This window comes from Corylus avellana, chromosome 2 (assembly GCF_965113065.1).
Source record: "Corylus avellana chromosome 2, dhCorAvel1.hap1.2, whole genome shotgun sequence".
Classification (NCBI taxonomy): domain Eukaryota; kingdom Viridiplantae; phylum Streptophyta; class Magnoliopsida; order Fagales; family Betulaceae; genus Corylus; species Corylus avellana.
Window position 1 is genome coordinate 13725195 of NC_142491.1, and position 27872 is coordinate 13753066.

General features: G+C 35.4%; 3 protein-coding genes across 3 annotated transcripts in view; 1 reads left to right on the top strand and 2 right to left on the bottom strand.

The window, feature by feature from the left end:
• Positions 1-6305: 6305 nt before the first annotated feature.
• Positions 6306-17941, top strand: LOC148587376 (protein GLUTELIN PRECURSOR ACCUMULATION 3-like). The gene is made up of 11 exons (XM_088512572.1): positions 6306-6387; positions 6512-6619; positions 7110-7166; positions 9196-9287; positions 9413-9494; positions 12784-12933; positions 14039-14139; positions 14449-14613; positions 14695-14807; positions 16200-16290; positions 17875-17941. Exons 1-11 carry the CDS (start codon positions 6306-6308, stop codon positions 17932-17934), a joined length of 1101 nt encoding a protein of 366 aa, XP_088368698.1. The 3' UTR covers positions 17935-17941.
• A 790-nt stretch (positions 17942-18731) lies between these two features.
• LOC148587377 (uncharacterized) lies at positions 18732-20102 on the bottom strand. Its single transcript, XM_088513484.1, has 4 exons — positions 19896-20102; positions 19338-19448; positions 18979-19059; positions 18732-18806 (listed from the first exon to the last, which is right to left on the bottom strand). Exons 1-4 carry the CDS (start codon positions 20100-20102, stop codon positions 18732-18734), a joined length of 474 nt encoding a protein of 157 aa, XP_088369610.1.
• An 871-nt stretch (positions 20103-20973) lies between these two features.
• Positions 20974-27872, bottom strand: part of LOC132174062 (uncharacterized) — a 63064-nt gene continuing 56165 nt past the window's right edge. The window contains exons 9-10 of the mRNA XM_088512573.1: positions 21274-21324; positions 20974-21039 (exon numbers count right to left, since the gene is read on the bottom strand). Coding sequence (XP_088368699.1) covers positions 20974-21039; positions 21274-21324 — 117 coding nt within the window. The remainder of the gene's footprint in view (positions 21040-21273; positions 21325-27872) is intronic.

The following is a 27872-nucleotide window of genomic DNA, read 5'->3' on the forward strand; positions in this document are numbered from 1 at the left end:
TTGTTTGGGATGGAAATCCTCCCTATTTCCTTTCACTCAACTCCTTAGCCATTTGCTCCATTTGGACTTCCAATCTTTGCATAGCTTGCTCGGTTCTTTGTATTGCTCGCCAAGGTGCGTACCATACTTTCCAAGTCATTATGCTTTGATTCTTGGCTTGTTTGGCTTGTTTGTTGGTAGTTCCTCTGTTGCCCTTGATGGTTTAAAGTATTCTAACTGTTACTCCATGAGAAATTAGGGTGGTTTCGCCACCCTGGATTGTAGGTGTTGGAGTAGAGATTATTCTTGGGAGGATAGTTGTATTGTCCCACATAATTCACTTGCTCTTTATCTATAGATGAATAGAATGGACAAGTCTCAATAGTGTGATCAAAATGAGAACATAAAGCACATACCTAAGGTTGCATGGCTTGTTGACTAGGTGAGATGTTCTGAGTAGTCATGGCTTTGACAATTATATCCAGCTTTCTTTCCACAACAGCCATCTGATTTGGGGGTCCACCACTCAGATTCACTTCATACATGCCCTTGTTCTTTACTCCTTGCCTCCCTTTGGATGAGAATTGTTAGGAGTGTTCACTCAAAGTCTCAAAGAGCTCTATGGCTTCCCCACTGCTCTTTTCCATCAGCACACCTCCATAAGATGAATCAACAATACCCTGTTAATGTCATTTAAACCTTCATAAAAAGCTTGTACCTGATCATCTTGAGGCATGTTGTGATGTGGACACTTAAGAAGCAGTGTATTGAAGTGATCCCATGCTTCAAAGAATAGATCTCCATCTCTGTTGGAATGATTGAATCTCCCTTCTCAGTTGCTTTATCTTTTGAGTGGGGAAGAACTTCTTTAGGAACTTGCTGGACAACTCTTCCCAAGTATGAATAGACTCTGTAGGCAAGGAATTATACCATAACTTAGCATTGTCTTTTAAAGAAAAAGGGAATAAGACTAACCTAAGCCTTTCCGGAGTTAGGCCTTGAACATGCTGAAGTTTACAAAGATCAAAGAATTCCTTAAGATGCAAGTTAGGATCTTCAGCAGCTGTGCCCCTGAAGTGAGTTAATGCATTGAGTATCTGAGGGGATATATAATAATTGCTTTCCACCTCCGGTTGATATGCTATGCATGATGGCTGGTTGAGGATTTTCGGGATTAAAGCCTGCTTCATGGGCCTTTGCACTGTTTGCGGATTTTCTGGCAGCTCTTGTATTGTTTCCTCAACTTCTTCTTCTTCTGTGTTGGAATTGTCTTTATGCCCTTGTCGAATGGTCCTCTCAATTTTTGGATCAAATGGAAAGATGGTTGAGGCTTGAGATCGACGACCTTGCATAAGAAGAATTTTCCCTTGGAGTCACAGCAGCTTTAGTACTACTGTGCGAAAGTCCTCTGGAACTGTACTCGATCGCAGGTTAGTGTGCTCGATCGCAATAACAGAATGTCGGGTGCTTCAAGCTGAAACAGAACAGAAATAGAGAAGTAAATGGACAACTAAAAAAATTATTTTTACTTCTTTTTTTTTTCTTCGTCAGGTTGTGTAATGCTTGATTCCCTTAAGTTTTCTAATTGACTCATGTAACGAATGTTAAGTCAATGACTCCCAAATCAGATGGTTTTAGGGCATTAGGTGTAGAGATACCCCTAAGGACTTATTGTCTCGAATCAAAAAGGCTACGAAACCAAACTAACCATGACATTAATCAAATCAAAATTCTTTACTTTTTGACGTGAACACTCAATGCTTTGAGGCAAGAGGTCCAGTTACTTAGTGAAAAGCTTATCAATGATTTTTTTTTTTTCTTTGTTAGGTTGTGCAATGCTTGATTCCCTTAAGCTTTCTAATTGACCAATGTAACGAGTGTTAAGTCAATGACTCCCAAACCAGATGGTTTTAGGGCATTAGGTGTAAAGACACCCCTAAGGACTTACTAACTCGAGTCAAAAAGGCTACGAAACCAAACTAACCATTATATTAATCAAATCAAAATTCTTCACATTTTGACGTGAATCCCCGACAATAGCGCCAAAAACTTGTTGTGCCAAATATCTACCTAAATTAATAGGCAAATACTTGGTACGTTTTACTCGTAAGTGCATAAGATCAAACGATAGTATAGCAGGCAAATACGAGATCATTCCCACGAGGATTGGTAAATTATGTTTAGAAGTAATTTCCTATTTAATTAATAGATAAAACTCAATTGTCACGATTGAGTTAAAATAAAGAAATAAAATAAAAGATAAACTAAAACTAAAAAGGATTAGGGTTTTGATATCCACCACTAATCAGACTAATTTAGATAACAATATGCCAATGCGCCAATCATACCGGTATAATTAATGTTTGCCAACCTAAGGGTATGGGTGTATACTCCTTAAGTTATGGATTTTCCTAGGCAACGAGTTAGGCATGAGTGTATACTCTAACTCTTTTCTTTCTTAAAGGATTTAGCATGATGTATACTAAGTTGTTCTTTAAGAAAGCATAATTCTGTAGAAATCGACAAACACATGAGGCCTGGGGCATGGATGTATACTTCTAGTTCCCCATGTTGATTAACCCAAGAATCCAACGTGGATATCTTTTGTTACTCTTGTTAAACCAAGGACTCGGTCATCCAAATTGATTTAACTAACTAGTTAATACCACATGCATATGTTGATCAGGCATACACATATGAGGAATTCATAAAAGCAGGTATTAATCAAGTTAAATACACCAAAATATAATTGTAGCAAAGACGCCAATATTGTAATCTTAAAAAGACATGACTAGGGCTTCAATCTAACCCTAAATAAAATATAAACTATATAATAAAGATAGAAGGTGGAAGAGAGAAAACCCAAACTCCTTTTGATCTAGCCTTCAGTTCCTTTCCAGAACTTATGCCTCTTTCTCCACATTTATTCCTAGAGGCTAAGAGGTCTATTTATAGGCTTTAAAAGTCCTTATTATACTAGTAAACCTAGAAAATTCGCAGGATTTTAATCTTATTACAAGTGGAACTTAGAAAACCGTAATATGGAAATAATAGCATTCTGGCCACCTCTGATGTGTCACTTGCTCACGGGTGCGATCGATCGCAACCCGTGTGCGCTCGATTGCACTTGGCTGCTTCGCTGCTTGTCCTCTCTGGTAGTGCGCTCGATCGCAGGTTCCCTGAGCTAAATCGCACTGTTAAGGGCTCCAACTTTTCTCAATTTCTTTCTTTGAGCCCAAATCTTCCAGATTTACTTTATTTTATTTCAAAAGCCTACAAAAGCATGGAAAACACATAAAGGAACTAAAATAGCATAATTAACAACACTTAAGGAGTTAACATACATAAGTTTAAGGGCTAAAATATGAATATTTAGGCACTTAACAGTAGCCGACACTGGATGACTATGTTGAGAGTGCATGTTTTGCAGTCTACTCTCTACAGACAAGTTTGAAGATGGCCTTGTTCAAAGTAAGAAGAGACGAGTGATGTAAAAGTTGCATACGAACAGGCTCGAAATCATCATGTAAGGCCATAAGATATTGATGAAGGCGATGTTGATCCCTGTGTTCAACATACATCTGAGCATCGGTAGGATCCTTCCAAATAGGATTAGCAAGATCAATTTGGTCACATAAGAATTGCATGCGAGCAAAAAAATCATTGATACTTTGCCAAGGTTCTTGCTTCACATGAAAAAGCTCAAATAGAAGTTGGTACTCTCGAGCACCATCAACAGTAGAATAGCGAGATGCAAACATATCCCGAGCACCCTTAGCTTCATCAAAACTGCTAAATAGGGCGGAAATAGATGGAATAGTGGTGTTACGGAACCATGTAAGAATCTGACGATGTTTGCTATCCTAATTAATGAGATGAGTGAGGAGGGCGTCATCAGTTTCAGTAGCCCCTTTAATCGGCATGATGGCAGCATCGGTCACATAAGACCACAGCTTGCAGCTTTTGAGAAAACTATGCATAGATTGAGACCAGTGTAGTTTGTGCCATCCAATACAATCTGAACATGATGAAAAATCTTGTTTTGTGCCATCTAGAAAGGTCAAATGCAGAAACAGACCACAAAAATGGAATCAGGACGAAAAAATAGAGTAGGAAGCACATGGTCAACTCTAGCAAAGTCAGTGGTCAACGATCAATGGTCAACAACTGGAATGGTAGTAGGGTTGACATGGCACGTGGTAGTAGGGTTAACATGGTGCTCTGAGGATTTGACGTGTGGTTATGTTGTGAGAAGGCTTGGCGCGTAAAGTGCACACATGGTAGTGGTGGCGGCACTGGGCACATAATATTCACGCGCTGATGGTTGAGCAGCATGTTGAGCCTCGTATGGCGGCGGTCGAGGCCTTTAATGTAATTGCCGGAGGAAGGTTTGTCAAGTGGAGGTCCTGCCGTTGGAAGTGAACTACGATGGCGGCCTGTGGCGGAAGTGCTAATGGTGGAACAGCCGAAACGTGGGGCAGTGCGTGAGCACATATGGCAGCTCGTACGGCGGTGGTCAAGGATGATTTGGAATCCCTGAAGGAAGATTTGCCGAATGGAGGTCTTGCCTTCGGAAGTGAACTACGATAGCGGCCTGAGGTGGAAGTGGCACTAGCGGAACGGCAGAGACTTTGGGCGGCGTATGTGGGAGCCTGAATACTCTGATGAAGCATAAGTGGGCTGCTTTGAAACGGTCGTCTTCTGAGTTTTCGATTGGTGTTGTCACCAGTGGGAAACTGTGAGGAGAAGACAGAAAATTGATACAGACAAAGCAATGGATTTTTTAGAACACGCTAGCTACATCGAAAAACAGACGGGAGGCCGAAAAAGAAGGAGAACATATATAAAAGGTGATTTAGAATGTGTACTTTGACACCATGTTGAGAATAATATTGTATGTTGAATCACATAGAATGATGTACATAAGTGGCCTATATATATAGGCTAGTAATATAGATACTACATATCGCTAACCCATATGGGACAATACTACATATAATCCAACACTTTCTATTAAACGTTTGGCTCTAAAAATTCTGAGATCATTATCTGGTGAGGAATGATGGAAAGGTTGTTCATCATGGCCTTTGCGTTTGGAAGTGTGTTCATAATGAAAGTAGATGTTATAGTCTAATCGTAGGGGGTTGTGGGTCAATTGATTCAATCGCACCAACTTGAATACTTAAGAGGGCACAAAGTCAACCTTCAATGACAATGTTTTGTGTGATTCTATAACATTGGAGATAATTCATTGCTCTTAATTTTAATATTATTCATTTATCCATTCCACCGCCAACTTATCTTACAACAATAAGCCGAATGTTTAGCGAGAGGGAGAGAGAGAGTGAGAGAGAGAGAGAGAGTGTGTAACCTCGGATATATGATGAGGAGTTACCTATCCCAAACAATTTTGGCGGAACTGATTTCTCTAATCTTCGGTAATATGTCCTCCTCACATGAAATTAGAATTGCATATAAAGCTGCAACATTATTCTTTGTCCATTCCTTAAATCCAAACTACATCATCTTTTGGTTTAAGAGGTTCTATGGTTGCTTGGACAATGTCTCAAAAATCTTGAGTTAACAAATAATTTTTCATCCAAGCACACCAATTTGCATAAATGTCATTTCAAAGAAGTTCAAGAACAAGTGTGCTTGAGAGAGTATTTGTTTCCATTCTTAATCTGTCAAATTACGAAACATGTTAGGTAAGACTCGGAAGAGATATACAGACCATATGGTGTGTATTTGGTTTCCAAATTTTTTTTTTTTTGGCATTTTGTACGAAAGAAAAAGAAAACGAAAGTGCGTTCAAAATAAAGAAGCAAAATGATGCACGTTTCCAAACAGGGTAACTAGGGGTGGGCTAAACTCGCTGTACCCGTTAGTTATAAATCGATCACGAGCTGTACATTTGACAAACCGAGCGGACTGGATCGTCATTCGGGAATGTGTTTTTGAAAATTCGGGTACCGAACCACCCTGAGCCCGCCTGCCTAAAACCTAGTCGTATAAATTTTATTTTTCCCCCACCCCAAACCGTAAACACTCAGTACCAATCTTTAACCTAAACCTAATCGGCATGATCCCTCTCTTTCCAATCTTTCCTAACTGGAAATCCAAACTCCACACGGCACAACCCCAATAATTTTTACAATAGTATCTTTGATTATATGAAATGGGTTCTTCATTCTTCAAGATTTCAACCGGCCATCTCAAATTTTCAAGCTTCAACATTTCAACCAGCCATCTCAAATTTTCGAGCTTCAAGATTTCAACAGGTTTAACTCTCAATGTTTGTAAACATAGAAAAAGTGAATGTATATATGAAGCAAGATATATTTGAGTGCAGGTATGGTGGCTGGGATGGTAAAAGGTGGTTATCAGATGTGTATGTCATGGACACAAGTAACTTCTGTACTCTCTGGCTTTTCAGTTTTTTTTTTTTTTTTTTACTCTTATAGTTACTGAGAAAATGCTTTATCTTATTGGTGTGAGATTAGATTGTAAAGTGCGTTGCTTTGTGAAACAGTATCACTTGAGTGGATGGAGCTGTCGGTGTATGGATCATTGCCGCCGCCTAGATGTGGCCATACAGCTACTATGGTGGAGAAAAGATTGCTCGTCTATGGTGGCAGAGGTGACATACGATACTTTGACATCACATATGGATTAGGTTTTATAACTACATAATTATGAAACAGTAAATTTATGATAAAACCAAAATGAAGTAGTTGTTTTCATTTTGTGTAAGATTTGTGTTCAAAACTTACCATATTTTATGTCTAAGTAGTTCCATTTATCAACTTTGCCATGACGGATACTTTTCATAAATGTGTTATTAAGGGTGTCGATATATGGTGAATTTCATGAATATTGTAAAGAATGGTCAAATTAGTTAAATTTTTATTTTGGGTTTCACTGTCAGCTCTCTCTCTCTCTCTCTCTCTATATATATATATATATTTAATTTGTTTTTTGATAAATACTACTGTCAGCTCTATATTCTTATAGGTGATAATTGTAATTTATTTACTTGCTTACTTATCAGAAAAAAAAGGTAATTTATTTACTTGTGTTCATTTAAGATGGTTTTTGCTGACATGATTGCTTTTTCTTGACTTCAATAGGAGGTGGTGGGCCGATTGTGGGTGATTTTTGGGCCTTGAAGGGTCTTATTGCAGAAGGTTGATAGTTCCTTCCCATTTTCTCGTCTTCTTTTCCTTTCCTTTCTTAACTTTTCATCATGTGAATGGATGCGAGTGGTGTTGTGGCATGTGTGATGCAGCACAAGACCTGAGAAAAAAAAACTGATCATGTGGTACTATGGCGGTGCACTCACGCAATACTGTATCAGCCTAGTTTATTTTAGGTTATTTAGGGGTTTCTGAATCTCTTTTTGTTCAGTTTTATTATTGACGACTGGAATTAGTCTAAATTGACGGTCATAATTAGTTGATCCTAGGTTTTGTCTTCATGTAATAGAAGATTATGAAATTATTGTGATAGGTTGACTTTTACGATCAATAATATTGCCTTTGGCCTTCCTAGCTGATTGAAGAACTCTAGGGTTCTGCGTACAAGCACCCTAAAGTGGTATTTTCTTTGTTTCCCTCTTAAGGAACTTAGGCTTTGATGGGAAATCTAAGTGTATCCTTGTCTTCTTGTGCTCTCCACTGCATCAATGTGTCATATAGCTCTTGTTTGCTTTGTACTTGGCAAATATATTTTTTCTTCAGATTAATTGTTTCGCTATGGTTGCATATGTCATTGTTCTTAATAAATTATTCAGCAAGTTCCAGGTTCAAGTGTATAATATCATGTAGTTTTTCTTTTAAAAAACATGTGGACATGTTCGTTGCTTGTGCAGAGACATGCAGACACATGCTAAAAGTTTGTGTTGCCCTAATTTCCAGAATCTCTTTCTACCCATTTATAATAGAAGCAGTATAAAGAATCTCAAAACAATCTGGCTGTGTTTAGATGCCCCTTTGAAGTTTGAACTTAAATTGAATGGCTTGCCATGAGAAGGTTCTAGAAATCAGGATGTATGGTGAATGACCTATGGATATATGTCCTGTTAGAAATATATATGTAATAGAAGGAAGTAACTTATTTAATTAGATGATGCATCTATTCCTAATTATGAAATGTTTAGCAGTGGAGTTAGTGTTTGATATACCGGGAATTGTTTATCCTATTCTTTATTTTGATTCTATTTTCCATCATAGATAAGTATTTTTTGGTTACTTGAATTTGTCTCAAGTTGATTTAAGATATATCACGAGTAACTCAAGAATTTTGTAAAAGGAAATTCTGAGTCTCAGAAGCTTCCATATAAATTCACCTCCGGAGTGGGAGGGGATGACCTATCATGAAAAGTGCTGCAACTAAGGTACAAATCCATTATTTTAAATGCAATGATCATCAAGGATTGCAGCTATCATGACATAATGATATGGCAACAGATCATGAGTTCCTCAAAGCAATCTCATATAGAGCTCTGTTGTTAGACTTCCATTTAATGGTAGACGTAGATCCGAATCTACATGATGGATTTGTGCCTTCTAATGCTATTTAGGATGCAATAGCGCTTACACGATATATCCAAATGCGGCCTTAATTTGGAAGAAATCATGTAGAAGGCAGTGCTTGCAATCTCGGTGCAAAAAGATGTGTTAACTTAATAACTCTCCTCTTTAGATGAATGGATGCATTGTTTAGAATTTTTTTTCTGTCTCCTAATAAGTAGTTTTAGGGAGCTGTTCTCTAAATTTACTTTGTTTAGCAGTCCATGTTTATTGGATAATGAGATGTGTGTATTTCTGTCTCGGGAAGAGTTAGAAAGGTGAAAAGGTATACTGATCAGGTGTTGTCTTGTTCTCTTTTTTTTTTTTTTTCTTTTGAAAAAAAAAAAAGAGAACAAGATGACACCTGAATATATCTCTCTTTGTTCTCATATCTTTCTTTTTTTGCAGTCTGAAATATATTAAGGAACCTTTCCCTGCATTTGCTATGTTTGAAGTGCGCATGTGCATGTTTGGGGCAATTCTCTTTTGCTTGACTGTTTTTCTTGTTGCTATTTTTTTATATTTCTCAATCAGCTCAACAGTGTTGGTTATGTCTTTTTCATCCAGAAAACAAATGAGAATGTTTCTATTAGAAGTTCTTTGATTGACTAAGTTGAATTTGTCTTGTCTTTGTTGTGGAAGGAAGAGAATGAAACACCTGGATGGACCCAATTGAAGCTTCCAGGTCAAGCTCCTTCTCCCTGCTGTGGTCATACTGTTACCTCTAGCGGACACTATGTAAGGACATCTTCCTCTATTCTCCTTGTTGATTTCTCTTAATGTGTTTTGGTTATTACTATTGTCAGTCTTATTATTATTATGTCAATGCTGAAACTAACTGCTAAAGCTGTTTGTCTTTGCAGTTATTGTTTGGAGGGCATGGAACCGGTGGTTGGCTGAGTCGTTATGACATTTATTACACTGACTGTGTTGTTTTAGATAGGGGTGAGTGCTTTTCAACTTTGCTTGATGGATTTATAGCATATGGGTCATTATGATGATAGTGAACCTTTTATATTGTTTATGCTACATACATTCTGACTATTCTATATATTAAGCTCTTAATTGATAATCATTTGTTGATGTTCGCATGAAAATATAACGTGTACATGTGAGACAACTCCACATAGGGGCTTGGCTTATATTTGTCTCTATTGCCTTGACACAAAAACATAAAAAACATTTGCAAAAATTAAATGATGGTTGCGACATTTGGGGAAGATTTGATAGAGCAGTTTTCTATCTCGTTCTTGTCTTTTGATCTCCTTAGATTCCTCATTTATAGAACAACCTCACAGTCGACACATTAGATGAATAATGTGGTGGTTAAACCTTAAGACAGAAGAATGCAAAAAAGAATGATGTTTCTTGTGTTGGTAGGGACATGTAGAATCTCCCTTTCCTCCTCCCCTTGGAGAGAGAGAGAGAGAGAGAGAGAGAGAGATGTGGATTGGAGTTGTGTTGAAGGTGAACCCAGGATGTGAGAGGAAGAGGAGGCCAGAGAAAGGGTGGGCTGTTCCATCTTTCATCAGATTACAAAATATATCCTCACTTTAGCTAAGAAATGAGATATAAATTCTTTGGCCAAAGAAAAAAAATGGGGAAGGTGCTATGGGAGAGAGGTTGAACTCAAGAAATACAGAAAAAAGACTTAACTTTCAAGCCATTGCCAACTCAACTTTGTTCCAGCTATTCTCTTCTTGAAATTGAGAATTTATCCTTTATTTTTGGTGACTGATGGGCAATAAAATTTCACTTTGAATGTCTCACTTCAATAAATTAAAAGAAAAATGCAAAATAAATTCTTGTGTCTTACTGAGTTGCAAATAGTTCCTTGGAGTTTAAGAAGGGGCTGAAAACTCCCAGGGTAAGCAAAAGACACAATAGGTCCCTGGATGCATTTTCTGTCAGCAAATTGGACATAATTTGTAAATGTGTCATGTCAACAACAATAATATTGCGACCCGTGTCCTTTAGAATAAAAAGTAAAAAATATAAAAACAAATATAAAAGAAATAGAAAAAGATAAATTTAAATTTACAAAATAAAAACAAAAAAAAAAAGAAAAGAAAAAAATTTAATGGGTGGGTAGGCCGGCAAGAGGGTCTCCATGGAGGAGACATGGAGATCCATAGCTGTGGGTCTCCAGAGCCAGGGGTGGGTCAACATGCATGGTGACCAATGGCCATGGGTCTCCACAGGCCCATCAATGGGTCTCTGGTGATTTTGGTCTTCTGTATTTAGCTTTCCTTTGTAATTGAACAACTTATTTAGCTTCCTTTTGCAAGACCATTTATTCTATGATTCCACTGAAATAGAGGAGCCCAAGACATGTTATAAACTTGATCATTGTAGTTCCATGTAGTGAGAGGTGATGCCTTTTCAATTTGTAAGAACCAACTCTACTGTAAAAGAATGCCTGAGTTCACAGATGTTAAATCACTAAAAAAAAGGATAGAACTTGGAAATCTCATCATCAGGATGATACTAAACTTGGCTTCACAAAAGGAAGTTAAATACGGAGGACCAAAATCACCACTGACCCACCGGTGGGTGTGGGGACCCACGGCCGTGGGTCACTATGGCTGGGTCTCCTCCATGGAGATCCTCTGGCTGGCTGAATGATACCTTGACTTTTTTATTTAATATTTAATATTTTTATATTTCTTTTCTAAAAGGACATGTCACACATTAATGGATTCCGTTCAAAATTTTTTTTTGATAAGTAATTTCATATCATTAATAAAGCGTAAATGGGCGCCACCCTAGTACACAGGGAGTATACAACGAGAACCTCTAATAGGAAGAAGAAGAAAATAAATTTAGAAAATCTACAAAAGTAGGAACATTCAAGCTATGATGAGCCGCTATCCATATATGTAACGTGTTAAGCATAAACTTCTGCAACCAGCCTCCATATTTCCTTAGCTAGACCGCACCCAATCAAACCACCCCAACTTGTCAACAAATCTATTACTCGTCTCAGAATAAGGATGTAACTCTAGAGTTCGCCTGCGACTTTGCAATGAAGCAAAAGGTGATCAACGGATTCCTCACTCTTCTTATACACACAACACCACTCAACCACCACAACATTCCTATTTCGCAAATTATTATGCGTCAATATTTTCCCTAAGGCTGCTGTCCACACAAAAAATGCCACCCTTGTGCTCGCCAAATACTCTTCCATGGAAACGCAAAACTATCTTGGCCAATTAACACTTTATAGAACGACTTCGCCTCAAACTTACCCATCTTAGACGGGCTCCATCCTAACCAATCCCCCTCTCTATGACGTAACTTGAAGAATACAACTACTCGAAGAAAGATAGTACCAACTCAATATCCCAATCCTGGATTGGTCGCATAAAAAGGATATTCCACCGAGTAAACTCCATCTTGACATTGAAAATTATCCTCCACCCATGCATCTTTGTTCCTAGCAATAGCGAACAAAGTTGGAAAAGCTTGCTTTAATGGTCTATCCCCACACCAAATCTCATGCCAAAATGTTACTTTAGACCCAGCCCCCACCCACCCCACCCATAGAGAACCAAGTTGGAAAAACTGTCCCATCCCCTTCTAATATATTTCCACATGCCCACTCCAAATGCCCCCATAACCTCCTTTGAACACCAATCGTTCAATTTGCTAATGGAAAACACGTCCAGGGGCTTATTTGTGCTATTTGTTTACCCCAGGGAGATTTTAGTCACTTTTTAAACTCTAGGGAGCTATTTGCAACTTAGTAAAACAACGTACAGAGACTGATTTTTTTTTCCCCCTAAATTAATGGTGGGTGTTGCAAGAGGAAGTCATTAAGGAATATCGCATAAAGGGCATCAAAGCTAGCATCTCTTTTGTCTGGTTAGAGTCTCTATAGCTCTGCAAGTCCACAGGTACAAGGGCTGTTCAAACATATTGTAGCCAAATGTGAAACTTACAGTCATCTTTGAGGAAGAAACGTATTTTTTACAGTGCTATTGTTAGCATCGGAACTCAAAAACGTGAATATGTTAAGAATAGTATTAGATCCATGTTATGCTTGTGAATTTCAAGTATTGATTTTTGCTTTTGTTTTTCTTAAAGAAATAATATAAAGAACATCTGTGGAGCCCAGTTTCAGCATTCCATCAGTGCAATATGGATAGCGGGGGCTGATCCATGCAGTACAAATTACAGCTTTTATATTTGGTTGATCTCTTAGAATTTGTATCTTCTTTTTGGCAATTAGTGTCTGCACAGTGGAAGCGGTTACCTACTGGCAATGAACCTCCTGCTCGGGCGTACCACTCTATGACAACTATAGGTTCACGTTATCTGTTATTTGGTGGTTTTGATGGCAAATCAACCTTTGGTGATTTATGGTGGTTGGTTTCAGAAGGTACTGATTTCGCTTCAAAGTAGTTTATTATTCAGTCTTGTGGTTATTGTTTGGTAACCCCTTTGCTTTTCAGAGTTTCACTGGGATATATTCTGAACCCTTAATTTGAATCTTATATAATATATGACCTTTATTGACAAGATCTCCTCGATGAAGCATCAGTTTGTCTCCAACATATTTTTTCTTTGAAGCGTTTACAGAATGTTGCATTCAACATCATTTCCTCTATAGGTCAAACTTAATGAGGTGGTTATGTGCATTTTCCGTTATAATGATTGACGAGAAGGGATTTTGTTGAATTAATTTCAAAATATGTTATATAAGTGTTCGATTTTTATGAATCTTGATTTATTTCTAACTTTTTAGTTTTTCTTTAAGATTATAGAATAGGATTTAGGGTTTTTCAATAATGATATTTCGATTACTTATAAAAAAAAAGAAAAAAGAATTTAGGGTTTTCAGTAATGAAGGGCAGGCAGTGTAATCTTCTGCCCTTTTCTGTAACTACTACATGATTGTTGCATGTATTTGTCATTTTCCCTTCTATTTTTAATAGATCAAGCTTTATGATGTGGTTAGGTGTATATTTCCATGGTAAAAACTTAACTAGAAGGGATTTTGGTGAATAATCTCTTGCTCAAATGGTTCCCAATCCCTTTATAAGAATGTTGGAAGGGTGAAAAGTTGTGCGTTTGAGATCCACCAGATGCTTGTAACTTAAAAGAAGGGATTTCGATGAACTAGCTGTGGAAGATCCTGCTTAAGTGTGTGATTTTTGTATGAGCGTTGATTATTCCCCAGATTTATGTTCTTAGATAACATTTTATTGTGAAATTAGGTTGTCCGTTAATGATGATCAGGCTGCAAATCATCTCGACCTTGTTGCTGGATATCTAAAGGAGGAAACTTTATAAGCTGATTTGTTGAATTAAGAGAAAGGTTTTAGCAACATGTTTCTGTATGGTGAAAGATAATTCCACCTGACTCTTATGATTTATATCCAAGCACAATGTACTGACTTCTACTTCTGCAGATTCTGTGGAGGCAGAACTGAGACATAAGTTTGAACATTTCCTAAACTGTTGCCAATTCTCTTGTTTTGTAGAGGACCCTATTGCGAAGCGGTTCACTGTATCTCCACCAAAAGATCTTCCTGAAAATAAGGATATCAGAATAACAAATAATAATGCCCAATCTGCACTCCAGGTATAACTGCTGTTGGTTTTAAGGACACCTAGCTTGTTCTATTGAGCTTGTTGACTAGGGAGCTTAAAGCCTTCTCCTTACCTTGTATTTGTTTCAACAGACTAAATCTTTTTGCCAAGATCATAGCGAACATTTAAACCATGTATGTCCAGCAAAGCAGAGGCATGCATCAGATGCCAATGTCTGTGATTGACCTGTTTCCTATGTTAGGTGCCGAGAGCTCACCCGTAATTATGTTATGACCATTTTTATAGTCTACCTAATTAACCTTCAGACAATCCTCCGATTGATCCTCCATATCTTGGACAGGGAAGCCAAAGGGTACAATCTGCCGTCTCAGAATTACAAAGAAGATTAGAAATTTCAGTTTCGTTCTCTAGTTCTGGGCTTCCAATTGTAGATGAGTTGGAGGACAAAGAATTCCTTGAACTAGCATCAAGTTTGACTGGACAAAGAGTTTCCAGTAATTTACAGGTTTAACACATTGAGGTGAATTTAGTTTACTTTCTTACCCATCTCTTAGGTATTTTTAACTGACTTCTCTGTGGAAAAAAGGCAATTGAGACACTTCGTGATCACTGGAAGAAGGCTATACCAAGTTCTATACCACTTAAGGAGCTAGGGCCATTGCTTCGTGACTACCAACGTTTGGTTGCCCATAATCAATTGTAAGAATGAATTTTTGCACCATCACTTGTTTATGTTCATTAAAATCATGGCAGCTTGCAGTAGTTGTTCCTAAAAGTGGTCCCAGCTTAACTTCTGGTTTTACCTCTCAGTCCTAGATGATCTTTTAGCTATGCATGCAGAAAGTTTATTTTTTGAAGCATTGCGTCTGTGTTGTGGCTTTTCTTTTTCACTTTTTTCTTATGCTGTATTTTTATGTTTGGTAGCACTAATAATATCGGAATTATACTATTATCTAATTTCCAAGTCTTTAACCAACTAATCATAGGGTGACTTGACCCAACCTCTCATGGTGAACTCACTTGCAAGCAACCTGTCTGACAGACCTTTAGAACATTGCTCATAGAAAATCTAAGTGCCAGATATGTTTCTAGTTGATTTTTTGTAATCTCTCAGCTTATCTGAGGGATTATGACTAGAAGAAGGTGGTGAAGCTGTGGAAATAATGGAGTAAAAGCCGAAAATCTGGGAATGTGTTTAATGGAATTTGATCATTGTCCAGTTGATTTCAATCTATTATGTATTTGAACAAAGTGGGGCTGGCTTGTGATATTTTAATTGAATTTTAGTTGGTTTTAGTAGTTTGAATGGGAGCCAAGCCATTTCATAGCATCCCCATTGAAACTAATTAAGTGTCTGGGTGCTCAGTCTGTCATATCATTTATAAAACCAGGATAATCTGTATTTTGAAACTAAAACCTTGGTGATTGGGTCGTGCATTTAAGCTAACAGGGTAGCACATTTCTTCATCTTCCCATGTTTTTCTCAGGATGACAAGACTATTTCAGAATTCCTAACATAATATCATCAAGTCACCTTCTTGCGATCCTTAAGGTCCTCTGAAGTTTGACGAACTAGAGTAACGCTAAAAATTACATTTTTATCTTAAAGTACTCTCCCCATAATCCTAACGTGGTAGTCCCAACTAACTCTTGGATCAATCCTTGTTAAAAAAAAATCGAAAGGTTAGTTTGAATTGCCACTTCAGCATTGTGAGATAGTTATGAGATAAAATTGTGGTTTTTAACATTATTCTAAGGAAATATAGATACGAGAGCATTCTCTTCTAGACGGATACTCCGTTGTATTTGGACAAGGATTTGAAACTTGGTTCATGTTTGCACCGTTTTGTCTTGCTCTCAAGTGACTTTTAAGGATTCCAAGTCAATGACCCTCTCCAGATGTGTATGCTTGTAGTTTTCAAATGCATTTGGAATACTCTTCTTGACTTCTGTACAATCTTTCCAGATGTATGCTTGTAGTTTTCAAATGCAATTTGAGTGCTTCATACCTTTATTTAGTTGATCTTTGTACTTCCAAAATTGATCAATTAATTGTTTTTAAGTTTCTTATTATGATTCTAAGAATGACAGGGCTAATGCTGGATCTGATCTGCATTCTGTTGAGTCTGGTATTCTTGGAAAGGATGCTTATCGGTTTTACCATATAAGAAATCCTTCTCAGGTATGTACCACGCAAGGCCATTAAGACCAAACCTTCTTTTTCCTTTTCCTTTTTTGTTTCTTTCCCCGCTAATTTTGTTCTGAATCCTCATTATTTTTCATGCATGTAGGCATTAGAATCTTCTTTCAGTAACGCTTCTGTTGGATGAATAAAAAAGCATTGAATGCCTACCGAGACATTCCCTAATTACATCAAGTGCCTATTGACAGACAAGATACGATTCTAACATTAAGATCTCAGATTTATTAGTTTTCATTTGGTCTTCTGGTAAACTTGGGTCACAGCCTATAAATTATATGAATCAGTATTTGGTATAATTATGGTTGTTTGGTTTTTTAGTGCTTCATTTAATTCTTTACTCAGGATAATTAAGGAAACCCCTGTTGTGCGTTTGGTTTGTTGAATTGAATAATCTTCCCAGCACTGAAATGCCCGGGCCCTTTACATTCATATAGACTTGTGGAGGAACTTTTTAGACACATTTCGAATTCAGTATTTGGTAGGAACAGAGAGCTAGGTGATTGCAAACAGTTTGCACTTGGCTAAGCAAGTTTAGAGCCATGGAAGGGGAGCGATTATAGACAGGTGTTGCCAAATTAGAAAATAATGTGCATATATATATATATATATATATATATATATAGAGAGAGAGAGAGAGAGAGAGAGAGAGAGAGTTCTGCAATAGTTTTGTTGGTTGCTTTTTTGGTGTATGCGTTTTTAGTTGGTGTTGTGAAGTGTTTTTTTTTCTGCAGTTGGTTCAGTTTTCTGGACAGTTTCTTGTTTAGGGGTTGTCTTTAGCTTTTGCTGAAGTGTAATTCTTTTTCGAATTCTGCTTGGTCGATATATACAAATTTCCTTATTCATCAAAAGAGAGAAAACGAGGGGGCGGGGCAGGGAGAGGTCAAATAGTCAACTCATTTCCCTTGAACGGATCCTCATTGTGATGTGTACAAACTACCAAATGGAGATCTTTGGGGACATTGTAATATACATGCTCCCATCTACTCTTACTCTGCAACGAGAAAAGAATTTTGGTGCCTTTGGACACCTGTACAAACTTTTGTAGGGTGTAGGTGAGTTTGGTTTATTTATACATACATATGTAAGTCATTCTATTCTTACATATAACAATTTGATATTTGTTCTCCAAGCATTTTTCTCTAAATGACCCTTTGTAGATTCTACTCATTTGTGACTGGAAACCCTTTGTAGACGCTACTCAAGTGACTGGAAATCTGCATTATATATGGTGACCTTGCTTTCTGAGTCATGTTTCACAAATCAGAAAAAACATCTCTTAATTTTTGATACATGGTTTGCGTGCTTCATTTGAATTACACCGAACCACTTGAACTTGAATCTACTTATTTGGATCTCAGTAGCTATTCGTTTTGGGTGATCCCATCTGCCTACGATTAAGTTGCATCAAATAATTTACCCCATCAGTGATTGAGACATAACTATCATCGATATCATCCTTCATGCTTTGCGTTTATTTACTCATGCTTTTAATGCAATGTCACTTCATACTCTTTTCTTCTATTTGCAACTCTTCCCACTGATCACATCCTTGATGATTTTCAGTTGCGTATGGATGATGTCCCTAAGCTACTGGCAGAGTACAAACAACTCCTATCTGATTAAAATAGTATGTGAGGAATGTTCATTTAGATGGGAAAAGAAAAATGCCTAATGGTTTTCCAGGTTTTCTTTATCTCATGTAAGATGTTACTACCTCAAACCATCAGTCCTTGAACTTGACACATTGGTAAACTAGTACATTGTATACCCGTTTATAATTATGAAATCCTATAAATCTTGCCTTTCCCAGCATGCCATGAAAACGTGCTTTGTGATTTGCTACTGTCTTGGATTGCTTTTAATTACATAATAGCATATTGCCATATCATGACATGAGTCATCCTGGTGCAGATTTATTGGTAGAGGGCTTGTTACTTTTAGTTTGTTGACTGTGAGAGTCATAAAGTCTTTGCATGAATTGTAAATGAGCTCAGCATTTAGCCCTAGCTTCATATACATTTCAGAGCAGAAAGGTTAGTGAAGAGTTATATGTTTTCTCTCAAGTCTGGATTAGCACTCATAATTCATCAGCCATGCATTTAAATCTTCCTTAGCACTCAAAAGAGGTGTAAAATTGATGAATCCATTCTATCCAGCAGCTTGAAAAATAATTACCAACAGAATATGAATTATGGACAACAACCATTTAGCTTTGATAACTGCCTTGATTGGCATAGGCCAATATTTAGAGTGTAAGGCTAATGTGTATCTTCATAAGAAGGTTTTATTATTGAATTGCATGAATGTTTCAGTGGTTATGAGACCCTAGTAGGAGTCTGGTAGGGTAGAGGAGTAGTTGCTTCTAAAATAAGATTAAGTACAAGCTCACAAGCCAAAGCACTTAATTACTATTGAATATCTTATTCTATGGATTCTACATTCTTGCTCAGCTCTTCAAGTTTCTTCATCCTGTGCCTCTCACTCTGAGTCAGCAACTGGAAACAAGATCACAAAGAAGAAAAAAGAAAAAAAGAAAAAAAGAAAGTGAGATGAGTAAAAAAGGGGAGAAAAAGGAAAATTGAGAATTCCTGCTAAGAAGAAAGGCCAAGAGGATCACTATTAAGAATTTCTGTTGTATTTTTGGGGAAAGATGAGTTTGGAACTGACCTCCATTAATGTTGCTATTAGCTGAGTTTTTTCTTTGTTCTTTTCGTTAAAAGCCTCCAGGGCTTCTTTGTATTCCTTCTCCTGTAGCCAGCCAATTCATGGTGATAATTGAATTATATATTTGAACTTAGGGAAAACAAAAGAAAAAGAAAACAAAGTAAATTAGTCTTGTCTAAGTTATAGAAAAGAAAAAATGAGTGCGAAGTTCAAGTCTGGATGCAAGTATCAAGTATAAGTAATATAATTTAGTGAAAGTTAGCTTTCGAATTAGTAAGGGCTAAAAAGAAAAATTAAAGGCGGATTTTGATTGCCATCTCATTTCAATTGTATAGTATTGCTCAAAAGCAAAAAGTAAATACCTTCTTCTGGCAGCTCTGTCCCAGTGGCTTTAAATCTCGGTTAGTCAAGTCTATCTTCTTACGTACCGCAGCAACTTCCTTTCTCATAGGATCTCCAAGTACTTCTAGCTCCTAGTAGATTGTATTACTTAAAAAATAAATGAGCAACTTATTTTGGTGAAGAATTAAGAATTTGTTTTGATAGTCTAAAATTCTATTAGCACCCATTAATTGGTTTTTGTGTTTGATACTATATAGAATGAGTAATGGTATTTAGTAGACTGTCATATAACTGCTATGATGATGTGACGGTGAAAATTAGTCCTTAGATCAGTACTTGTAAAAAAAATAAAAAATCAACAGCTGATTTTTACTGCAACGTTGTCTCAATTGTATGGCAGTTGTATAGCAGTCTATTAATAACATTACTCGTATAAAATTATTTTCTTGAAAGCACAGGCTATAAAATTTGTTTTGCAGATTCAACAAAAGACTAATCAAATTAGGAGGGGGAAAAGAATAAATATGGGGAAAGTCCATAATTTGCTTTTGGAGTTATCAAAAGTGGCAATAACATACTTCCCAAATCTGTGCCAAGCGCCTGGTTTCCTCTTCAGCACGGCCAAGCTGAAGCTCAACTTTCTCCTTCACCTCCATCTTCTTCCTCTCAATTTCTTCCTCTCGAGCTTCGAGTGCAGATATGGCCAACCTGGAGATCTCCCCTTCTTCATTCTCCTGATCAGTTGATAGCCTCCCACTACTGCCAATGCTCCCAAGGTTCTTCATTTTCTGCGTTGGTTCTGCTCTCTTGCTTTCTCTGCTCCCACCAAAACCCACCTCTCTACCTATGTATCTTTTGTACTCCTTTCAAAGGCTCTCTTGGCTTGCTTTTGCTTTAAATCTCTCCCTCTCTCTCTCTCTCTCTCTCTCTAAATCTTGGTGTCACCATTACAAAGGCCTACACAATAGACAATCTTAGAGTTGGAATTACAAGTCTTGAGGTCTCATGTTGCAAGCTTAAAGAAACTATAAGGATAAGATTACCCTACTTTTACTTATGCATGGATGTGGAGTATAAGGTGTTCCTCTCCCTTTGTCTCTCTACCTAAAGTAGTTAAACTGTCAAAATTTGATTTCAGAGGCTATGTGTTATCCAACAATGGTAACTGATTGTGCAAGTAATCTTCTTTGGGTGGTTTCAAACAACGTTGCTTGAAGCAAAAGGAAGTTTGGCACGTGTAATCACATGGCTGGGGCTCTCTTTTCAACCCACATTTGGTTTAGAAAAATCCTACAAGAACTTACTAGTGTTTATTCCCATCACCATTAAATTTTGAACCCGTTAATCTATATATTTCATATCAAATCAATAGTGATTTTAATCGCCACTTTAGAGTGTAAGCATTTGGATGTACGTGTAACATTTTTTTTTCTTGCTTTTTTAAAAGCTCAATCAAATTTCGGTCACAAGTTGCATTATCTTCCATAAATTTTGGGTTTGATTCAATTCAACTTGTCAACTAGTAAATGATTGAGAGAATCTACACAGATTAAATATGGAAAAATTTAGACCTATCAATTTCTTTATTTTTTCTTATAAACTGGGAAATTGTAAATTGTCATCTCTGTTTTTTTTTTTTTGGTGAGTAATTGTCATCTATGTTAATCGTTGCATATCTTTAATTTCAATGACAAATATGATTGCTCTTGAAACTTGTCCTCCCTGCAAAGGATCAGATATGTACTCAATCTGTTAAGGATTAGATTTGCAGGTAGAAGTTTTTCAATCGATTGGCAATATAAAGAAAAAAGAAAGATTTTTTTTTTTTTTTTCAAAGGATACATGAAATTACCAGAGAGTCAGACCAATATGCTTAATACATCACAAGTTGAATGATTGCAAATTGTTCATTCTAAACTCATTGTCTTTAGTAATCCATTTATTAGAATAAATTACTAAAAACAAACCTTTCATTTTCCTATTGAAGATACTTGGTCCGTATGTTGACTTGATCATGTCTAAAAGAATTGGAGATTGCACAAAAGCAAATAAGATGACCGTAACACTAGCAAGGCAAATGACAGGAATTGTCATCCATGATTTTTCGGGTAGCATAATGAAAAGACCAGCACAAAAGGCGATCATCATAGTTGCAATAGAGAAAAAAAAAAAAGAGTGGAAAGTCCTGTTATCATCTTTGTAGGCAAGGATATGAGAAATCTTCTTTTGCATAACGCGGTGTAAGGATTCCCAAAAAGATTAATATTGAAGTTGAGGAAGAAATAAGTGATAATGTATCAGATATGATAAAGACCGTAAATAACTTCTTATGTGAGAACATTGGGAACCCTATACTTTGATTGTTTCCATTCAGAACATTAAATGCTGCGGTCAACATAATAGTAATAATGAGAGCTCCTACCACTATACAAGAAGTTGCAGCGCCCTTCGTCCATTTCTCTCATTTCTTCACCATGTCCTTATGGTTATGTGTAAAAAGTTCTCTGGTGTCATCTTTGTATCATTTCGAATTTCTCTATTGAAAGAAGGGCAAATTCTCTCCACCTCCTACATTTATCGACTAAAATCTTAGAAATTAGAAATTGAAGCTATATATATATATATATATATATAGAGAGAGAGAGAGAGAGAGAGAGAGAGAGAAGTGAATCCATGCTTCCTTTTCTGGCATCTCTTACAATCTATTAAATCTCTTATATATTGTGAATTACTAAATGACCTTAAAGAAATATTGGATTTTGGATTTTTACAACTATGAACGATAATATCATATACGATTGAAAATTCTTATTTTACAAATATGCAAAAGAAAATAACAATTTAGTTTATGAGTGGAATAATGAGTTTTCACACTCTAATTGAATCAGGTAGTTGAACTTCATCAAGTTACTTTAAGGCCTTTAAATATGTTACAAGGGACCTACTGAACTATTCATTATATTTGTGAAAGTCTAGTCTTCAAAAGAAGAAGGGAAAAATACACTTTACCTTCCAAAGTTTGGGGCGATTTTCAATTCGACCTCTAATGTTTCAATTTTTGCAATACAACCCCCCAAACTTGCAATTTTTTTTTTCAATTCGACCAATGTTATCCCAAACTTCTTATATTACCCCTAATTTTTGTTTTAATATATATATATATATATATATATATATATATTTAAAAAAAAAAATTCGAGGTGGCTGCCATTTGGCCATTTTTGCACCCCCAAATTTTATTTTTTCTTTTTATAAAAAATAAAAAAAAAATTAGGGGCAATATGAAAATTTTGGAATAACATTGGTCGAATTGAAAAAAAAAACTGCAAGTGTGGGAGGGTGCATTACAAAAATTGAAACATTAGAGGTTAGATTGAAAATCGTCCCAAACTTGGCGGGGTAAAGTGTAATTTTCCCAAAGAAGAACTAACAAACTACAACAATTCTTAAATGAAGACTTTATAATCTAGGGATGGATGTGGGGTAGATAAAAAAATTTTCCGAAAATTTCACTCACCACACCAATGGATCCCGCCTTTTAATTTGTACCAAAACGGCGTGCCTTAATATCAGCGTCGACTAAAAATATAAATTGAACTTATTACCTAATTATTATTATTATTTTAAAAATCAAGATTAATTGAATTTTTTTTTTTATTTTGGGTCATAATTAGTAAAGTTTTCTATTTTTCTATTTGTTAATATATATACATCATTTTGTAGTTTTCACACACACTTATATATATATATAATTTAACATTTTAACGCAAAACCCTAATGGTGGGGGATATTGCATCAAATTAGATGTTTGAGGAGTGAAATATTAAATATGTTTTTATTATTAAAATATTAACTAAAAATTTAAATTTAATAAATTTTTAGAATAAAAGATCATTAAGGTGATATTTATCTTATAATTAATTATTAGCTTAAATTTTTAAGATATGTAATAATTTACATTTTAACGTCAAACCCTAATGGAAGGGGATATATATTGCATCTAGGGGTGGGCAGATTAACCGTTTACCACCTACCAATTGCGACCAAATCGACATTAACCGCCTATCGCCAGAAGTCGGTCAGTAATCGGTTAATGATTTTTATACTGAAGTCGGTTGAGTCTGGTTAATTGGTATAATTATTTTTTTATCGGTTAACAGATTAACAGATAAGAATTTTTTTTTGGTAGAACATATGTATAGTGGATTGTTATTGTGTTAATTAATGGGTCCATTTTTTAAAAAAAATGTTCAATAAGCTATTTTAGCCCAAAAAAGTAATTTGGGCTCCAAAAAATCAATTTTCAGCCCAATTAAAAAAAATCAGTTTAAAAAAATAAAAAAACTCACGGTTAACCGATTAACCGTTTTAACTGAAATTTTTGATTGAAATGTTATTGGTTTGTTAATCGAATTAACAGATAATTTTGGTTAATTCTCGAAAATAGGTTTACCTATCCCGTTATATCCGATACCCACCCCTATTTGCATCAAATTCGATGTTCGATTGGTGAAATATTAAAGAACTTGTCACAATTGATCTAACTAATACATAAAAATAATACAAAATCCAAAGAGTTTAATAGATCATTTGATCGCATTAGGATCGATCATACTAATGTACTAGTATCGATCGAATTGATTTTATCAGATGTTCGATTGAACCTTCAATCATGTCAAGTTCTATCGATTGTATCACGATCAATATAACTAATGCACTAAGATAATATAAAATGATTAGAGTTCAATTGAATATTTGATTGAACCTTCAATTGTATCCAATTTGACCGATCAATTGATCTTATCACGATCAATTGAACTAATTCACTAGGATCGATCGGATGTTCGATCGAACCTTTAATTTGTTTGAAGTTTGATCGATCATTTGATCTTATCACGATCAATCGAACGAATGCACTAGGACCAATCGGATGTCTAATCGAACATTCAATTTCAACTGTTTCAATCATCTTATCCTATCACGATTAATCAAATTAATTCACTAGGATCAATCGGATATTCGATCGAACCTTCAATTTCAATTGTGTCAAGTTTGATCGAGTATTTGATCCTGTCATGATCAATCGAACTAATTCACTAGGATTGGATGTTCGATTGAACCTTCAATTTTTTCAAGTTTGATTGATCATTTGATCATATCACGATCAATCAAACCAATTCACTAGGATCAATCAGACTAATGATCGATACTTCAATTTTATCACAATTGATCCCACTAATGCACTGCAATTGATTGGACATTCGATCAAACTTTCAATGTGTCAAGTTCAATTGATCATTTCATCCTAGCATGATATATCAGACTAATGATCTATGATTGATCGGATGATGGGTCAAACCTACAATCGTATAACGTTCGATTGATCATTTGATTGTATCACTATCGATTAGACTAATGCACTACGATAGATCGGATGTTCAATCGAACCTTCAATTGTGTCAAGTTTGATTGTATCATGATCGATTGAACTAATGCACTATCTGTTCTTATCGCGATCAATCAAATTAGTGCATAAGAATCATACAAAATCTATAGAGTTCAATCAATAATTTGATCATATCACAATCGATTGGATGTTCAATGAACCTTTAATTATGACAAGTTTTATCGTATCCATTTATCTTGGGCTTAAAACATTGCTTATTGAGATTCTGAAGTACTGGGCCTGAGCGCACCAATAATCCTCCATTATTTTTACTATTAGCGTCCACATCAAAAAGTAGATGTTATTGCATTTCGGTTTTTAGTATATATATTTTTTATTACGATGGAGGATCATCAGCGTCCAACTTTTGGTGGACGCTATTGCTTTTCGGTTTTCAATTTTTTATTTTATTTGATTTATTTACTATTTTTTATTATGATGGAGGATCATTAGCGTCCACTCGAAAGTGGACATTGATGACCTACTATCACTACAAAAAAAAGGCCATTTCTTCACGTGTCAAACAGTATTATTTTTTTGCCACGTCAGTAAATGCTGACGTGCCAAAAGTAGCACGTCAACAAATAATTTGCTGACGTGTTAAAAGTTGCACGTCAACATTTACTGACGTGTTGAAAACAACACGTAAGTATTTCTTGACGTGTTATACTTGACACGTCAGTAAATTTGAACCCAATTTAATTTGACATCATTTAAAAATTAATAACTAATTGATTAATTATTTACTGACGTGTCAAATACTGACACGTCAGTAAATATTGGCGTGGTATACTGACACGTCAGTAAATTTCTGACGTGTTAGTATACCACTTTAGGAGTTAGTGACGTGTTCCAGTGACACGTCAACAATTATTGACGTGTCAAAGTGACACGTCAATAATTAAACTATAATTTATATTTACATTTGATATATATATATATATAAGTAATATATAATATATATGATCCCAACATTATTAGGTTAATTTAATATTGTACAATATGATCGATCCCAATTAACATTCACTATATTTAATTTTTAGAAAACAAACACCGGCCAGTACTTTAATACTTTTCTTTTATAACACCGTAACCCATTTCAACATTCAAAACTTAAAAAAAAAAAAAAAAAAAAAAATTAATTTCCGACTGTTAGCCATGTTTTACTCGAGATACCGTATATATATATATATATATATATATATATATATATATAGCAAAACCATGCAAAATGATATATATATATATTACACGTTAAATTAATGTTATATATATATATATATATATATATATATATATATAACATTAATTTAACGTGCATGCATGGTTCAAATTAACCTAAAGGATATATTATATATATATATATATATATAACATGCATTTTTCTCGATTTCGTTCATTTAATTATGAGATACCAAATTTGGTATCTCATTAATTAAAATAATTAAAAGTAACAATATTGGTGATCGATGATATTAAAGTTTTGACACACACACGCGCGCGCGCGGACACACACGCGCGCGCGCGCACACACACACACACACACACACACACACACACACACATATATATATATATATATATATATATATATATATATAAACCATGCACACTATATATCATTTAGGTTTGAGCCATGCACGTTAAAATGAAATTGTTGTTTGTAAGATTAACTGCACTCTTCACGTACACAAAATAAAACCAAATACATGGGAACTCAAATGAAATACAAAATAGGAAAACATAAATTATATTAGTATTGATATAATTAATACTATATTATAAACATATAAACATGTAAACATGCATATATGCATGATATTTAAAAATATATATATAAATATATAAAATTAATATATATATATATATATATATATATATATATATATATATATTATTGACGTGCCTATGTGGCACGTTAGGAGCGTGCCTTGGGAAGGCCAGCAGGCCATCGCAGGCACCTACCCCCCTGCAGATTTTTTTTTTTTTTTTTGATTTTCCCTCTCTCCCCTACTTCATCATATCACTCGTCTCTTCTCTCCCGCCAGCCCCCCTGCAATTTTTTCTTCTTCATTTTCTTCTGTCTCCTCCCTCACTCTTCCTCATTTTCTTCTAGCTCCTCCTTCATTTTCTCTGTGATCAGCTCTATCTCTCTGCTGGCGCGAAGGAAACACCACTCTCTCTAGCTAGCTCACTCCCATGCCCGGGCGGCCACCTCCACTTCGCCGTTGCTGTCTCCGGCGATTCTCCGGCCGAATCTGCTCCGCCAATCTCCTCCATCTCTCCTGCAGGTATATATATATATTGTTTTATTTTATAACTATAAATATTGTTTTATTTTATATATAATATTGTTTTATTGCAGAATATGCATTGTGTTGTTTTATAACTATTATTGCAGAATATATGCATTATATATAATATTATTTTATATATATTGAAGAATATATTATATATATACATTGTGTTGTTTTATCAATTTTAGGTTTTATTTTATCATATATTCGCATGATGTTTCAATAATGTACGAGATTGAGTATTTGAGAGCATCTAATTGAGGTGAATTTTTTTTTCTTTTTTGGAATATCTATTAATTAATTACTTATTGTACGTTGGGTATGCACATGCATGCAAAATGATGTTTCTCATGCTAAGTAGGTTTTTGTTTGAAAATATAATTGCTTTTTAAATGTGGCTCTGTTTTTTTTTGTTTTTTGGTAGGTTTGTTTAAATGAAAAGGTTGGCTTATTAGTAAGGAATTTATAACACATTGCGTCAATTTTAATCTATCATTCATTTCAATATCGTTTGACCTTCTAATTAAGTACATGTGGTGCGTGGTGACATATAATATTTATAGAGATTTAATTTAAGTCTTTGTTTAATTAATATTCAAAGTTAATGTATTTTTTAATATTCTTTTAACCATAAACATTATGGATTAATTTGTAAGTTATAAATTCACACACGAGGATTCAATCCGAATTACATGGATTTAACGGGAAAAAGAGTTGGCAAACGTGCAAACCTTGTCAAACTTAGAGAGACTTCAAATGAATAAGTAAAAAGTCATGACTTTGTTTTTTAGACTATTTTTTTTTTCACACTT

What these genes read in the sequence shown, in the direction of transcription:
- LOC148587376 (XM_088512572.1), top strand. Translation starts at nt 6,306, where the DNA reads ATGAAGCAAGATATATTTGAGTGCAGGTATGGTGGCTGGGATGGTAAA. An exon ending in TTACCTCTAGCGGACACTAT is followed by an intron (nt 9,288 to 9,412) that starts GTAAGGACATCT and finishes TTGTCTTTGCAG; the next exon opens with TTATTGTTTGGAGGGCATGG. An exon ending in ATGGTGGTTGGTTTCAGAAG is followed by an intron (nt 12,934 to 14,038) that starts GTACTGATTTCG and finishes CTTGTTTTGTAG; the next exon opens with AGGACCCTATTGCGAAGCGG.
- LOC148587377 (XM_088513484.1), bottom strand. Translation starts at nt 20,102, where the DNA reads ATGAAGAACCTTGGGAGCATTGGCAGTAGTGGGAGGCTATCAACTGAT. An exon ending in GCTTGGCACAGATTTGGGAA is followed by an intron (nt 19,449 to 19,895) that starts GTATGTTATTGC and finishes ACAATCTACTAG; the next exon opens with GAGCTAGAAGTACTTGGAGA. An exon ending in GACAGAGCTGCCAGAAGAAG is followed by an intron (nt 19,060 to 19,337) that starts GTATTTACTTTT and finishes GGCTGGCTACAG; the next exon opens with GAGAAGGAATACAAAGAAGC.